This window comes from Podarcis melisellensis (assembly GCF_964234715.1).
Source record: "Podarcis melisellensis genome assembly, chromosome: 2".
In the NCBI taxonomy this organism is placed as follows: domain Eukaryota; kingdom Metazoa; phylum Chordata; class Lepidosauria; order Squamata; family Lacertidae; genus Podarcis; species Podarcis melisellensis.
This window is the reverse complement of record NC_138529.1, coordinates 77,037,724-77,052,763: the sequence shown is the minus strand read 5'-3', so window position 1 is coordinate 77,052,763 and position 15,040 is coordinate 77,037,724. Positions and strand designations below refer to the sequence as shown.

The 15,040-nt window shown below is 42.7% G+C and overlaps 1 protein-coding gene across 6 annotated transcripts in view; it reads right to left on the bottom strand.

Annotated features, from left to right (window-relative positions):
* The window catches only part of CFAP92 (cilia and flagella associated protein 92 (putative)), a 53,904-nt gene that overhangs the window by 24,822 nt on the left and 14,042 nt on the right, over window positions 1–15,040 (bottom strand). For all 6 annotated transcript variants that reach the window (XM_081898286.1, XM_081898282.1, XM_081898285.1 and 3 more), the window contains 2 exons: window positions 14,564–14,666; window positions 219–397 (listed from right to left, as the gene is read on the bottom strand). In XM_081898286.1, coding sequence (XP_081754412.1) covers window positions 219–397; window positions 14,564–14,666 — 282 coding nt within the window. The remainder of the gene's footprint in view (window positions 1–218; window positions 398–14,563; window positions 14,667–15,040) is intronic.

The following is a 15,040-nucleotide window of genomic DNA, read 5'->3' as shown; positions in this document are numbered from 1 at the left end:
TACCCCTTATTAAATGACCCAGTGTCTACCTATTGCATAAAACATTTGTCACCCATTACAGGCAAACTTTCCTCCACCGCTACCCTATTATCTTAAGTGGTTTGCTATTTCGCCTAAAGCTACAATCCTATATAAAGGGTTTTGGGAATAAGTCCCAATGAACTCAGTGGGACTTTACATATTCATAGGATTCCACTTCACATCCTTTCTGCACTCACCTCCATCTGGTGTCTCCTTCTTTTCTGAATGCTCCATTTTTCCTATATTAGTTTTCATAATTGCTGAGGCTGTTGCTTTAGAATGAGGTTTCGAATGCAATTTCTGCTTTATAGCTTTGGCTTCCTGTAGAGTTCTTTCTTTCAGGGAAGAGGGTATGCTCCCAGAAATACTGACTGCACTTGAAGAAAAATAATTGTTTTTTGAAGAAGAAGAAAAACCTCAGAGGCATTTGGAAGATTAAAAAAAGATACACAGCAATGATAGAAAAATGAAATTAAACTCAACACAGCAAATTGTACAACCAAGGGAAACATCACAAACTTTTAATTATTTTAAAAGATGTAGCTGCCATTATAAAACTATGTACATTGTAAACCAGGGATGGGGAAACATACACATGAGATACAACTGCTTTTGTCTGCTTTAGGACGGGCGCATGTGAGATAGCTGCCAGTTGGCTTTAAAGTTCTCTCCATGTTTACTGCCTTCATGCAGCAAACCATCTGCATACAGTGGTGTGCCAAGGGGATTCTCTCTATATACCATTTCAGTCTTCCAATAGAAAGCTTTTCTGGTGCCACAGAGGGGAAACATCCGTCCTTCCCTGTGGGAGGAACTGCACACAGACAGCTTGCCATATGAAGACAACCATGATGGGGATGGCTTAGAGACCTCTCAGTCAAACCCATGATGCCTCACTGAGCACAGGACAGAGCTCTTAGGTTCCAGATCTAGATTCTGCCTTCAAACATCTCCAGTAATCTGTCCTATCCTACACAGGGTTGTGGTGTCATAATGTATCAACGGTACTTCTTTCATAAGGAAATGTTTTGCACTAGAAGGGTGTGATGCGCTTTGCTTACAGAACAGACCCAACTTTTTGTTTAAACCCTGCAACTCTTTGCTGGAGGATGACACACTTGGATCTTTAACGTGGACTAGGAATATCCATGGGCTTTTCAAGCACTAGCTTATACTTTGAAAGCTAAGTCATCTACAATGCTATTTTTTGTGCCTTTTCTACATGCCTAATTTTCTATATTCCTAGTTACAAGTAGTTAGCTGTGTTGGTCTGCCATAGTCGAAACAAAATAATAAAAATTCCTTCCAGCAGCACCTTAGAGACCAACTAAGTTTGCTATTGGAGCTTTCGTGCGTACCTGAAATGTGAATGCACACGAAAGCTCATATCAATAACAAACTTATTTGGTCTCTTAAGGTACTACTGGAATGATTTTTAAAAAATTATTTTGTTTCTATATTCCGTTTTCCTAAATAAACTGTATTTTTTGCTTAACTGGCTTCTTCTGGGTGGGTGGGGAAAGGGGAAAAAACAAAAGGCACCTCCTCCATTCTGCCACTGGGAGCATTTTGTGAATGGAGCTTTGGTCACAAGGCCCTTTCACCAACAACTAGAACCTCAGGTTCCAAGCCATAATTTTGCCAATAATAATCTTTAAGGCTAGACAGTTGGAAGTATAAAAAGCCACTGGATAAGCAATTTCTACATTGCTCCTCTGACACCCTTGGAAGAAACTCCTTTGGGAGAAAGGATACACTAGGCATGGCAATCTGTTGCTCTAACAGAAGAAGACTGCCATTCTGTTTTAAAAAAAAAATCATCTCAGAACATTCTCCTTGCCTTTTTGAAAACAGATATATTGTCAGGATATAATGAGACAATTAATAAGGTGTGTGCTATTAAAATGTTGGATTCTTAATTAACCCATTAAAAAAATTATACATGCCAAGGGAGGTCTCAGTTTTAGATATTGCTTTACAATATTTTGGAACAGTGATGGCACAGGATTGTTAAAAAGATTCTGATAAAAAGCTCACTCAGAGCTATATTTTTATTGGCGAGAATTAATTATGTAATTAATCATCACATGACATTAAGTAGACTACTCGTATAATGTAGATGAAATATGACCAGTGTTATGAGATTTTGCAGAAACTGACACACCAAATAATCAAGTGAAAATTGATTTATGCTAATGCTAGTCAAGCAAATAATTATGCCAGGCAATGTGTGGAATAGCCAACGTGAATGGAGAATAACCTATCAGGCTGGCTAACAGCGACCCAATACCAAAACCCAGCAAATTGTTCCTTCAAAATGTTTAAGCAATCATCAGACCAGTCACGTTTTATATTCCTATTCAGGCATTGATGATAAAGAGACATACCGTATGTCTAATGCGATTGAAGGCTCAACTAGCTGAAAAATTGAACCATTATTGAAATTCTTTCTGAAGCACAAAACCTAACTAGCATAGTTAAGGGGGAAAGAATGGTTAATGGGCAATATTTTTAATACTGACCTCTAAAGACATCTAAAACATATGTTTTGGGAGACAGCTGTGCTGGCTGGGGTTGGTGGAAGTGCTAGACCAAAAGCATATGGAGGGCACCAAGTTGGCAAAGTCTGCATTAAAATGTGCCTCTCCTAAAATCCCCTGTCATTCTACATTCATTCAAATAGGGTTGCCAACTTTGTTCTGGCAAAATACAAGACAGGGCAGGGTAGGGAAGTTGGGGGGGGGGCATTTCCCCCTCATCTGGCACTGATGTGAAAGCAATCCATTCTGATCTATTGCAGTCTTACAAGGATGCCCCCTCTGGAATTTCACACACACACAAACACACACAAATTCCTCAATCTGTCTGCTCTTGGCTACCCAGAGCTTAAATATGGCTCAGTTAGTAGAGCAGGAGACTCTTAGGCTGGATCTAGACACATCAAAGAAGCGATTCAGTTAAGCACGTTGTAAACTTCACAGAGGGAAATCCCGTTGGCGAAAAATGGGATTCCACAGTGCCATCTGGTGTCACAGTGTTATAACGCACATAAAGCACTTTATCTTTACGAAGGTAGCAGAGTTCTTAATCTCAGGGCGATGAGTTCAGGCCCCACGTTGGGCAGAAGGTTCCTAGATTGCAGGGGATTGGGCCAAAGGACTCTCGAGGTCTCTTCCAACTGTACAATCCTATGGTTCCTATAACCGTTTACACACCCCTTCAAACACATACATTTGGAGAGGATTCCTAACGTGGGAGACAGAGAGAGAGTGTGTGTGTGTTGAAATACAGGAAAAAAACGTATCAATACAGGTCGTAGCATTTTACACTGAAAAATGGGACAATCCTGTATTATACGGGACAGGTGACAACCCTACATTCAATGAATATGTATCAAGGGTGAGGCACTAATGCAGGCACCCCCAAACTCGGCCCTCCAGATGTTTTGGGACTACAATTCCCATCATCCCTGACCACCGGTCCTGTTAGCTAGGGATGATGGGAGTTGTAGTCCCAAAACATTTGGAGGGCCGAGTTTGGGGGTACCTGCACTAATGCAAGAAACATCCCCTCCCACCTGACCTTCACTGTATGGCTGAAAAAGCCCTACTTCCTGCACATACAAGAAGAGGGCTCCCTCTGAGTTTGGAAACCTGTAATGCCAGTGCTCCCAACACAAGAGAACTTGTTATATGCACAGGGACCTTTGTATGAGAACTGCAGCGTGCACAGCCAGGACCAGTCTAAGCTACACAGAGCAGCACTCTTACACATACAGGGAACAATGCAGATGCAAGATACAACAAGAAGCAATTCTGTAAGTGGAGCTCAATTTAAAAGGGCATGCTTGAATCCAGCATTATCCCTGCATGCTAAGTACTGTCAGTGACTAAGACTTTCACATTCTCTGGCAGGCTAACCAACCACAATCCTACATGGTTGGTGTGTGTGTCCTCAGTTAAAAAAGGTAAAGGCATAGGACCCCTGATGGTTAGGTCCAGTCGCAGACAACTCTGGGGTTGTGGCGCTCATTTCGCTTTATAGGCCGAGGGAGCTGGCGTTTGTCTGCAGTTTTTCTGGGTCATGTGGCCAGCATGACTAAGCCACTTCTGGCGCAACGGAACACTGAAACCAGAGCAGCACATGGAAACGCCATTTACCTTCCCGCCGGAGTGGTACCTATTTATCTACGTGCACTTTTTGCTGTGCTTTCGAACTGCTATGTTGGCAGGAGTTGGGACCGAACAACAGGGGCTCACCCGGTCACAGGGATTTGAACCGCCAACCTTCTGATCGGCAAGCCCAAGAGACTCAGTGGTTTAGACCACAGCGCCACCCGCATCCCTTGTGTCCTCAGTTACTCATGCATTAATTACACCTAGCTTGAACTACTGCAATGCTCTCTACGGGGCTAGCTTTAAAACAGTTCAGAAACTGCAACTAGAAGAAAATAACACAGCTGCCAGAATCTTCTAGGTAGTTGGAACCTATTACACAAATCCAGTTTCAATTTAAAGTGTTGTGTTAACCTTTAAAACTCTTGAGTTGCCTGTGGGTAGCTTAATTTAAGGATCACCTGCCAATGTGAACCTGTCAAAGCCCTGAAATAAGCATCAGTGTCTCTGCACTCCAGCCTTTTAAATGACCCGTTGGCGAATACTAGGAACAGGGCCTTCTTAGGGTGGCAATTCTGGAATTGTTTCCCTTGGGTGGTCTGTTAAGCATACTCTCTTCCTGTTTTTAAACAGGGGCATTTTCTTGTCTTTATTTTTAATTGGGTTTTTGTTTTCAAGCAGGTAAATTTTAAAGCTGATTTCCATTATTTTCATGCTGTCTCCTTTAGCCTTAATGCTTCTTTGTTCTCTACCATTTTATTTAAATTGATTTTAAATCTTTATTTTACTGTAGTCAGAGGCTGGGGTTTTTTCTGGCAAATCACTTGGGGAGGACTAAGTGGGGTATACAATAAAATAACCCTTTAAAGGTCCACAACAGTGGAATGGACAATGCCTAAAAATAAGCAAGATGTTGAATTGGCTCCCAGCACTGTGTGTCAACTTAATGTGTGCAGTCATAGAAATTGTTCAAGTCATGAATATAATGCTACCATAATGGGGTTCAGAAAAAATCTCTGAACAAATGCAGGATTCCTCTGCACCCTAATCTATTTTCACAACACGTGGCTATCTTCCGATGGATGAATGCATATAATTTAGGATTATAACAACACGCCACAAGTCAAGTGCAGAAATTAACAAGGTGCTCTCTTTCACAGTACAATTCCAGAAATCTGCATTTTTAGTATGCCCTGAAATCACTGAACAAGAGATTATATTTTATTAAAGGACTAGCACAACTTGAATGTTTTATTTCTAAAGGCACAACTCCCTCATAAATTTACAGCTCAGACATTCTGACTTAAATCACCTGGGAGAAAAGCTGTTTGCTTTTTTAAAGGATTCAAATGTCATATTTGAAAGCCATAATCTGTCTAATTTATAACCATATCATGAAGAATTCTTTTTCATCACAAAGCTTACTTTCAAGTCAGATCCAGGAGTTAACACTTTAATTATATGAGGCACAATTTATAACCACATAATGAAGTATTCTCATTCACACCCCAAGTGATATCATGTTACTTTATTTACAGGCAACAACAACAAAAAGAGACCAGCATTCAAGACCACAGGACCATTCAGCTACTCACAACCTATACCATGGGCTGCATCTAACAGTATCATCTGATTTATTCAAGGACTTCTGCTTGTGCAAAAGAACTACTCCTCACCCTGCATATTTCTCAGATATGTTCTGGGTGTCCTCTGCCATTCTCCAGAGCAGATTTGAGAGGTGTGCAGGGGAGGAGAGGAAGGGGAAGTGGAAATGGAACAACTGTTGGATACAACCCTAAATCACCAGTATCAGAAAATATATGCAGGCAGACGAGATGAAATTAATCAAAATTCTTGTTGAAGCCAATTGTAGAGCCACACCCATGCACTTAGGACTTCCATTAAGTCCATCAAAGCACCAGTGTGGTTTAGTGGTTAGAGTGATGGACCAGCACCTATGAGACCAGGGTTCAAATCCTGATGCAGCCATGGAGCTCCCTGAGTGACCATGGGCCAGTCACTGTCTCTGAGCTAGCCTACTTCACAGGATTGTTGGTGGATAAAATGGGGAGGGGGAAAACCATGTGTGCTACCTTGAGCTTCCCTTGTAGGAAAGGTTGGGTACAAATCTGAATAAATAACTTTCCCCCTTTCTACACACATGTATGCATGCGTGCAAATGCAGGCAGTGCTACAGGACCATTATGGGAAGCAGGGGGCCTGGGTGTGCCTTCCACACTAAGAGGTAAAAAGGTAAAGCACCCCTGGACGGTTAAGTCCAGTCAAAGGCAACTAGGGGGTTGTAGCGTGTCGGAATCAAGCCTTGTCAGAGGAATTGGCCGCTCTCCAGGCACCCGGCTTGAGTTCCTTGTTGACCTCCCCGTCTGCGACTCCCAGCAAGATACAGGCGAGGCCTCTATCAGCGATCCTCCTCCACGTGAGAAGAACACACCACTCTTTCCCTCTCCTCCCTGCTATCCCCAGGGAGGGGAAAGAGACAGACAGAAATGTATTTACATGCCTTTATTTCTGTCTTTTGCAGCAGTACAGAGAAACATGTCTGCACTCTCTTAACACCAACAGCAGAGAGAGAGACTCCACCCCTGTACATCCAGTACAGGTCAGATGACACACTGAGCTAACATCCGGCGCTCAGTACAGTGAATAGACTGCCCCTTTGCTCCCACGGTACAGTCACAAACATCAACATCCTGTTTGGCTTTCCAGCCAGCTGCAGCTCGCTGCATTGCTCCTTTTTCGTAACGTAGCGTTCATCTCACTTTCAGGCTGACGAAGCGAGCATTTGTCCACAGACAGCTTTCCGGGTCATGTGGCCGGTATGACTAAAGCGCTTCTGGCGCAACGAAACACTGTGATAGAAACCAGAGCGCACAGAAACGCTGTTTATCTTCCCACAGCGGCGGCACCTATTCATCTATTTGCACTGGCATGCTTTTGAACTGCTAGGTTGGCAGGAACTGGGACAGAACAATGGGAGCTCACCCCATCGCGGGGATTTGAACCACCAACCTTCTGATCAGCAAGCCCAAGAGGCTCAGTGGTTTAGACCACAGTGCTACCTACTTGTTGCACTGCTGTGTGCGTGCTTGCAGAGGAAGGAAGAAGGCTCTGTTGAACTTATGTGAATCCTCCTGGTATGGGTGCTATAGCAATGGTTAATCCAAACATATTTGATAAGAGGGACTGCAGTATTATGATGGCTTTTGCATGTATCTTATGGTACCTCGAAACCTTGCCCCTGAGACTTCCAGTTACTTCCTTTGCTAGTGGGAGCAGAGAAGACTGAGCTGGGGTTACAAGTATTGCAAAATCAGAATGAAACGTCAGAAACAGGCTGCAACTTAAGAAACCATATTTGATATGCTAGAAATGGCCAAGAGTTTACCAGTGTAGAACTTCCCCCTATTATGCCATATAAAAACAAATTATTTTCGTGTGAAATATTGCAGCGAATACTTTAGCATTTCCACTTGGCAAGAGAAAGCCAAGTCTACCCCCTTGTGGCCCACAGAGTTCTCATATAGAAGGTGTTTGAATAATTCAAATGTGTGCCACAATTAGACATTAGTCAAAACAATGGTAAAAACAGTTCTATGCCTCAAGAGCGCCCTAAATATAAAATAAAACCTATATTTACCGTTGGATATAAACTATTACACAAGTAGGAAATAGGAAACATTACAATTCAAAGCTGAAATAACTATGGTGGTTTCATTTGCATTAGTGGCAGAAATGAATCCTTCCTACAGCACAGTGTTAAAAACAGGTATGAAAGCTAGGAGCTAAATGGCGCCTTAAACCTAAGTTATGGGTGCAACAACGGAATAGGTGCACTTTTTTATAACAAAAATACAAAGCTGAAAATGAATGAACTGTAACTAAAATCTGATGTTCATTTTTCACATGACCCAGTCCTCATCTGAAGCCTTCAAAAAACAAAGCCATGCTTCCCCTGCCTGCCTCCCTCATACTCTTAAGAGGCTTCCTTCTGCAGTCTTCAGAGAGTGGCTGGAAGTGGGGAGGCAGAAAAAGGTCCTCCTTTCCTTCCACTTTACAGACAAGCCCTGGATTCTCCCTACACCCCATTTCCTTCATGTAAACAAATCTTTTTGGCACCACAATTGACACATATTAAAGGCCTATGCAACTGATGGCACAGACACCCATCTTGAGTGTCCAGTTCGTAAACCTAAGACTTAAGTGTCCTTCAATGATCCCACTCCAAAATTTGTTTTGATTTTAAGCATCACTGTAACTAACTGGCTAGTGTATTTCAAATTAAAAGTACATGAAACAAGGCAACTAAAACCTAAACAAAATATGTTGGGTTTAAAAGAAAAGAAAGTTTTCAGGTCCCCAATCCATGCACGTTTTACTTAGGAGGAGACCCCATAGAACTTGGTTGGAATTTACTTCTGAGTAACAATGGCAATTTTAATCTGAAATCTTCAGCACAGAGTTCAGAAACTGCTCACGTTTATGAAATTCTCTGTCACAAAATGCGCCTAGAACAATGGGAATTTCAAATGCTTCTGCAACAGGCCGGAATACTTCTGAGATGACCAACAGTAAATAAGAATCTCCAGGTGTTGCAATTAAAGCAAGAAGCTAATAGGTACATGGTACGTGTTACAACTGTCACAATTAAGGATTTAATGCTGGGCTTCTTAGAAACAAATTCTCACCTGCCCATTACAGGCAGAACACTACAGAGGTTGCAATACCATATGTGGGAGTTTACAATCCCACTGAGATTTTTTTGCTGAAGCTGAAAGGGGAGAAAAAAACCCTGAAAATACTGTGGTTGAAATGTTCTTTATCCCCCACGCACACCAAGACTGTGTGCTAGGACAAAAATAGCATTTCTGTCCAGGAATGTATGTTGTTTGCCAGATGTGATATTTGCAAGACTTTTTTGTGACAGTAATCACCGGTACAGAGTAGCAGATTTTTTTCTGCTGGCACTCAAAGCACTTTTATCAATTTAAGAGTACTGGCAACTCATATTTTACCCCCCCCCCAAAAAAATCTACTGAATATATGTAACACAATTGTGGATGTGATAGGGCTGCAGCTCTGACTTTTGGAAGACCATATGTTCGTGATCTTTAGCATGTCACACATTGCAAAAAAATTATTTGTTATCACCAATTATATCAATTGCAGTACAATGTCAATATTCTTTTTTAGCTGACTTTCCCCCATGACAAACTTAAAAAGGTACCCCACCTATGAGACATCATGGCAGACATTATAGTACTTGACTTCATGGCTCACAGGGGTTTGTTGCTACTTGCGCTCTTAGGGTGTTGCCCACAAGCCACTGGTCTTGCAGTTTTACTGTGGAAGCAGCAGGCTGTGTGCTATGCCCTCCTTAAGATAATTATTTGGGCAACAGCAGACCAAGTCAAATCAGATGCTTCCCATGTGCACAAATTCCTAGAAGAAAACTGTGGACGACTGCTGTGTTGACACGGCACAGTAAGCCATAGTTAATAGGGGGATGAGGCTTGTTTCATTTCAAACAAACATGATGTGAAGCAAACCACAATCCCCACTTCAGGCATAACACTGAGGCAGGCATGATAGTTTTATTGTTCCCACTAGTAGTAGGGGAGAACTGAAACAGGAACCATCCCAACATTCACAGTCAACTATTAACTATGACAGCACCATAGTTACTGTGTCATGCAAACTGGGCCAGAGTGGCCTCCAATGGCAATGGCCCCCTTGCTATACATTTTCAACTGCCCACACTTAGTTACTGGTGACACATCAATGGCCAGACAGAAAAAGGCTTTTAGCACTCTCCATTTCAAAAAAGTGTCTCTGCCCAATTGCCTAGTGTTATTTCTTCCTAACTATGTCTACCTACACAAGAAGGTATTTATAAGCCTCACTTAAAATGTACCCATGCATTTTATGTCAACCAACTTGCTTTCCGATGTCAGTGTCCAGAACAAGACATAAATGGTAAGCGGCTGGGAAGTGGCTGGGGGAAACCCAACCAGATGGGCAGGGTATAAACAATAAAACTATTATTATTATTATTATTATTATTATTATTATTATTATTAATAAGTCCCACTTCTGCTCTACTTTCCTTCCATCCTGGAAACATCTAGCAATGACTGCTCCCCGCTTAAAACACGGGGCGCCCTTTGCGTGGACGCGTGCAGCCCCTAGATCTGGAGCGGCTCCAACAGCATAGGCTTGGCTTTGCCTTCCCTCAGGTGGGATACCTTGAGGTCTCTGCCTACCTCAGTCAGTTGTCCAATCCCTCCTGGGGGAAGCGTTGCCAAGGAGACCAGGCCAGGTAGGGGAGGGATTACCTGCCCACACAATAGAGGGAGGATCTTACCTGGGAATCCTCACTTGGCTCCAGAGCTTCTCCCACCCTACCCACCCTCAGTTAATGGCTTATTTTGCAGGTTAACTTTTCTTCACAGGTATGCAGGCGCTGCTACATTAAGGTCGCTGTTAAAGGGCCGGAAAGGAATTTCCCTGCATTGGCAGGTTTCGCCTTTCCCGTAGCAAAACATCACAACTTTGGCGGTATCAGGCCTTGGGCGGAATCCTTTAGTCCATCTTCCTCTTTGCGCCGGCGATACCAGGATTCCCGTTAAAGGGGTTTCTGAAGGGAGGCTTTTGACTGTACGCCGAAAGGTCGTCATTGCTCTCCCCTGCGGCGGCGGTGTAACGGGGGCGGCTATCTCTGCTTGAACATATGTTCTCCAGAGCCGGCCCATCCCCCCCCACACACTGGATAACCCTGATGCTCCCTAGGTCCCCGGCTGGGGACTGGGGAGGCAGAACGCCCAATGCCTGAGCCAAGGTCTACCCACATTTGAAATTTAATAAAGTTGTGGCCAATTTAATCCCATAGCACGTTGTCTTGAGTCGTTATTCCACATGACGGGGGGGGGGGGACCGCTCGGGATCTGGGGACTCCGCCTGTCCACACAATACAAAATTTGCAAATGATGCTTCTATCCACTGTGAATTGCCCCATCACATATGCAGAGCTAATGATGTGAAGTGCAGACAAGGAAACCTGCAGTGTTTTGCATTATCACATTTTACCAAGCAAGGAACCAGATTTATTAGCTACTGTCCATTAGCTTTTCTTCGGAAGGTTTAATTCAGTTTTTTGTTTTGTTCAGAGGAGGATGCTCTTACCTAAGACCATATCCCACACTTAGTGAAACTGAAATGTCATGTCTGGCATGCCTTACCCTACAAACTGCCAAGAATAATGGTTCTTGGAATATGTTAGCTAGATGAGAGGAATTAGACATATACAGCAACTTGGATCAACTTGTACCAAGCCACTTGTGATTTATGTCAATGCCAACCATCTGCCACCATCCTTCAATTATAGAATCAGGGTGTCCTGCAGTGCAAAGCATCATTAATAGTCAAAGAACTATTAAATGAACTTTAAATAGGATTTTAGTTTCTGGCGCTCTATCCAAACATTTGTGCCAGCAAATCTGTTTGCAATGACAGGGGAACATTCCTGTGATGGCCAGTATAGCATAATGTGTGATGTTGCCCTGATAAAGACAACATTTTGTTTGGCTGCAAACCTTATGTCTGTAAGGTTTTTGGAGATGCCAAATCTACCACACCCAAGTTATCTGGCAATAAAATGGTGTAACTCCATTTTCTAAGTACCAGTCAAAAATAATGTAACTTGTATTTTAAAAATGTCTACAAAAATTGGGACTCGTGGGCTTTTCTTAATATGCTTATTATCATCCTGTGAGACTGTTTTCCTACTGGGAAAATAAGAAGAGAAAATTATTGAATTGGCATGGACTTCAAACGACAAGACCAGGAAATGGGTATTTAGTCTACAAAGCAGGAACTAAGTACTGTTGAAGGAAGGAGACGCAGCAATTCAAGAAATCTTAAAATAGCAGCAGGAGGAGATTAAGCACACTGTACAATTTTCTCAAAAATCAAAATAAGCTTAACCCCATGCCACAAACATTTATATTACCCAGTGGCTTAAAGTAGTATTTTACATCAACACCTCTGTCGCATGAACATTATTCAGCTGTTTACTAGGAATCGCTTTCCAAGTTGCAACAGATAGCAGCAATCCATGGTCCTATGCACTCACCTGAGCTTCCTCCGATTCAGAAGCCCCTTCCCCTGCCAAACTGCATTCAAGCTTCCTTTCCCCTAATAAAAGCCACTTTGTGGTTCAGGGGGAGAGCCGCTAACGAAAAGGATTTACAAGGCACCAGATGCACATGCAAAACCTGCCTGAATGTCTATTAGCAGCTTCTCCACAATGCAGTCAATATACATTGCGATAGGCTGGCAAGATAGTATGGGTGGGGAAAAAAACATTTTTATGCTAAGGATCTCTCTCAACTCTCATAAAACATCTCTTGAAATAAAACCAGTCATGTTACTTGCATACGCTCCTACAGTGTGGGCGTCATCAAGCTGTATTTTACAGCACCCTATCAGCTGGGTGGCTGACAAGGAGAATAGCACTACAATAAATCTGAAGTACAGGAATGTGCCTGAAATGAAGAACATTTTCAAAAGTTCAATTTCCCCCTATTTTTCCAAGAAATTAAAGGTCATCTGAAAATGTCAAAGGAAGAAAGTAACAAACGATAGCCAGCTCTGTAATCTATCCCAAGATGCAATGATTAAAAAGTGAGCATGTTATGGCTGCTGCCTCTGTCTCTTCATCTAGCTACCAACAGAGTATTTAGACTGAGTGCAACCCAGCCTCTCCCAGCTTCCTTCCCTCTTGCTTTTTTCCAGATACCAGGCCCTGGCCAAGCTTGGAGTCAGGCTGCCACTTGCCCATCCTGGTACAAGCAGACTGAGATCCGAAGGGCCAGAGGTAGATAACATAGCCAAGGAAAGACAAAGGTCATGTTCCACATCACATAAACCAGGGATGTCCAACAAGGTTGATCGGGATCGACGGGTCGATTCCCGGGAGGTTCTGGTCGATCGCAGGCTCCTTTTCCTTTGCTTTTGCCTAAGAGCATCTGCCCCTGCTCCCTCGCCCCGCCCTCCGTTTCCACATAATAGCTTGAACGGGAGACGTAGTTTTGGCTATGAGGCAGATTGTTTCCATAGCGATCTTTTGGTGAGTGACTAAACCCCTTTTCCCTTTACTGTAGTCTGACATTTCCCTCTCTAAAAAAACCTCAGCAACTTTGGCCTGAACCGCCCACCCTCAAAAGGGGTAGATCACTGTCAGTATTTTTTTCCTGTGAGTAGATTGCCATCTCTTGGGAGTTGGACGTCCCTGACATAAACCAATAGCAAGGGTTGGATGCAGGTCCCAGACAGGCTGGTGGTAGCATAGGACAGGCAAGAAGAGAAGCCTGCATAGCTATTGAGCACAACATGTTGCTCAGACTCAAACAAGTGATACAGAGTCAAACATGCACCCATTGGTTCCTTAAGCCGTCTGGCTTGGCCACAATGATGAGCTGCATTATCATTTTGAGACATTACCAGCTAGTGTCAAGAAACTACTTCAGTCTCCAGAAGCTGCTTTAGTGGCACTGGGAATATAAAGCACTTGGGCCCTGCTGCCAAGAGCCCTCGGCAGTTTGAGTCCCACACTGCCTTACAAAAATTGTGGAGAGGCACATGAAAGCAGCCACTAAGTGTTGTACTATGGAGAAATGGCACAAAGCTGGTGGCAGCAAGCAGTCCTGGCCCCCTTTGTACCTCCTGGATTAAAGTACTGGAGACAAGAAGAGATCCATAAATAGGGTATGTGTTGTGACCCACCACTGGAAATTTTGCAGTTTGGCTGATGACTTGGATGAGGACAAGTTTTGTGCAGCTTCCTCGAGGGGAGAACCACCGGTACCTTACTTTGGGCCCTCCCAGCTAGAGGAGACAGCCTTGCCACCATCCTCTGCCTCAGAAAATGAAGCACTACCTCTATCTGCCCAGACTTGTAGAAGCTAAAGGCTACAAGATAAACCCCCTTGCTTTTTTTAAACCAACAAACTTAACTAAGTCTAGTGCTTTGGCAGCTTGCCAAAGCGGAAATGTTGCAAATTAAGACGGTAAACAAGAAAACAAGAGTTTAGTAGTGACAAAAGCTGTTGACTCAATTTATATATTTAAAAAGAGACAAATTTGCTTGTTGCAAAATACGTCGCTATTGGTCTTGCATTTTAAAGCTATAAGTACTTTGCAATCTTAAACAAGTTCTATAGATGTCAATGTCTAAGTATAAATTACAGCCCCAGGTTCTTTTGGGAGTATATAAATCAAATCAATATATAAATGACATGACATGACATCTGGAAAAAAACAGCTGACTTCAGTTTTCTTTAAAGAAGTACATGCATGCCCCAGTAGAAACAGAAATTGTTCCAATAGCCCTATGCCCTGGAGAGATTTACCTCAGCGAGTGAGCTGGGGCACCCACAAGAGATTTACGGGAAGTTTTTTGTTCAATGAAAGAGTCTTCATCCAGAGGCTTGCTTGCAGCCGAACCAGGAGAACCTGTAACATACACAATACTAATTAGGGCTGCACTGTTTGATTAACTGGCCATAGGTTAATTAATTTAAAAAGCACTTAACTGACTAAAAGTAAAAGTTTTTATTTTATTTATTAAAGTTCTACACCACCCTTCATCTGAGGATCACAGGGCAACTTACAATATAAAAACACAAAGATAACAAACAAAAAAAGAACCACTAATTAATATGGAAGACACTTTTAATGATACTGATGATGATATAATAACAATAGTACATCTAAAACCAGGAGTTGGAAAGCACCATTGTAAAGAGGCATTCTTATGGAAGGCCCATAGTTCAGTGGTAGAGCATGTGTACTGATGAAGAAAGTCCCTGGTATTTTCAGGTAGGCCG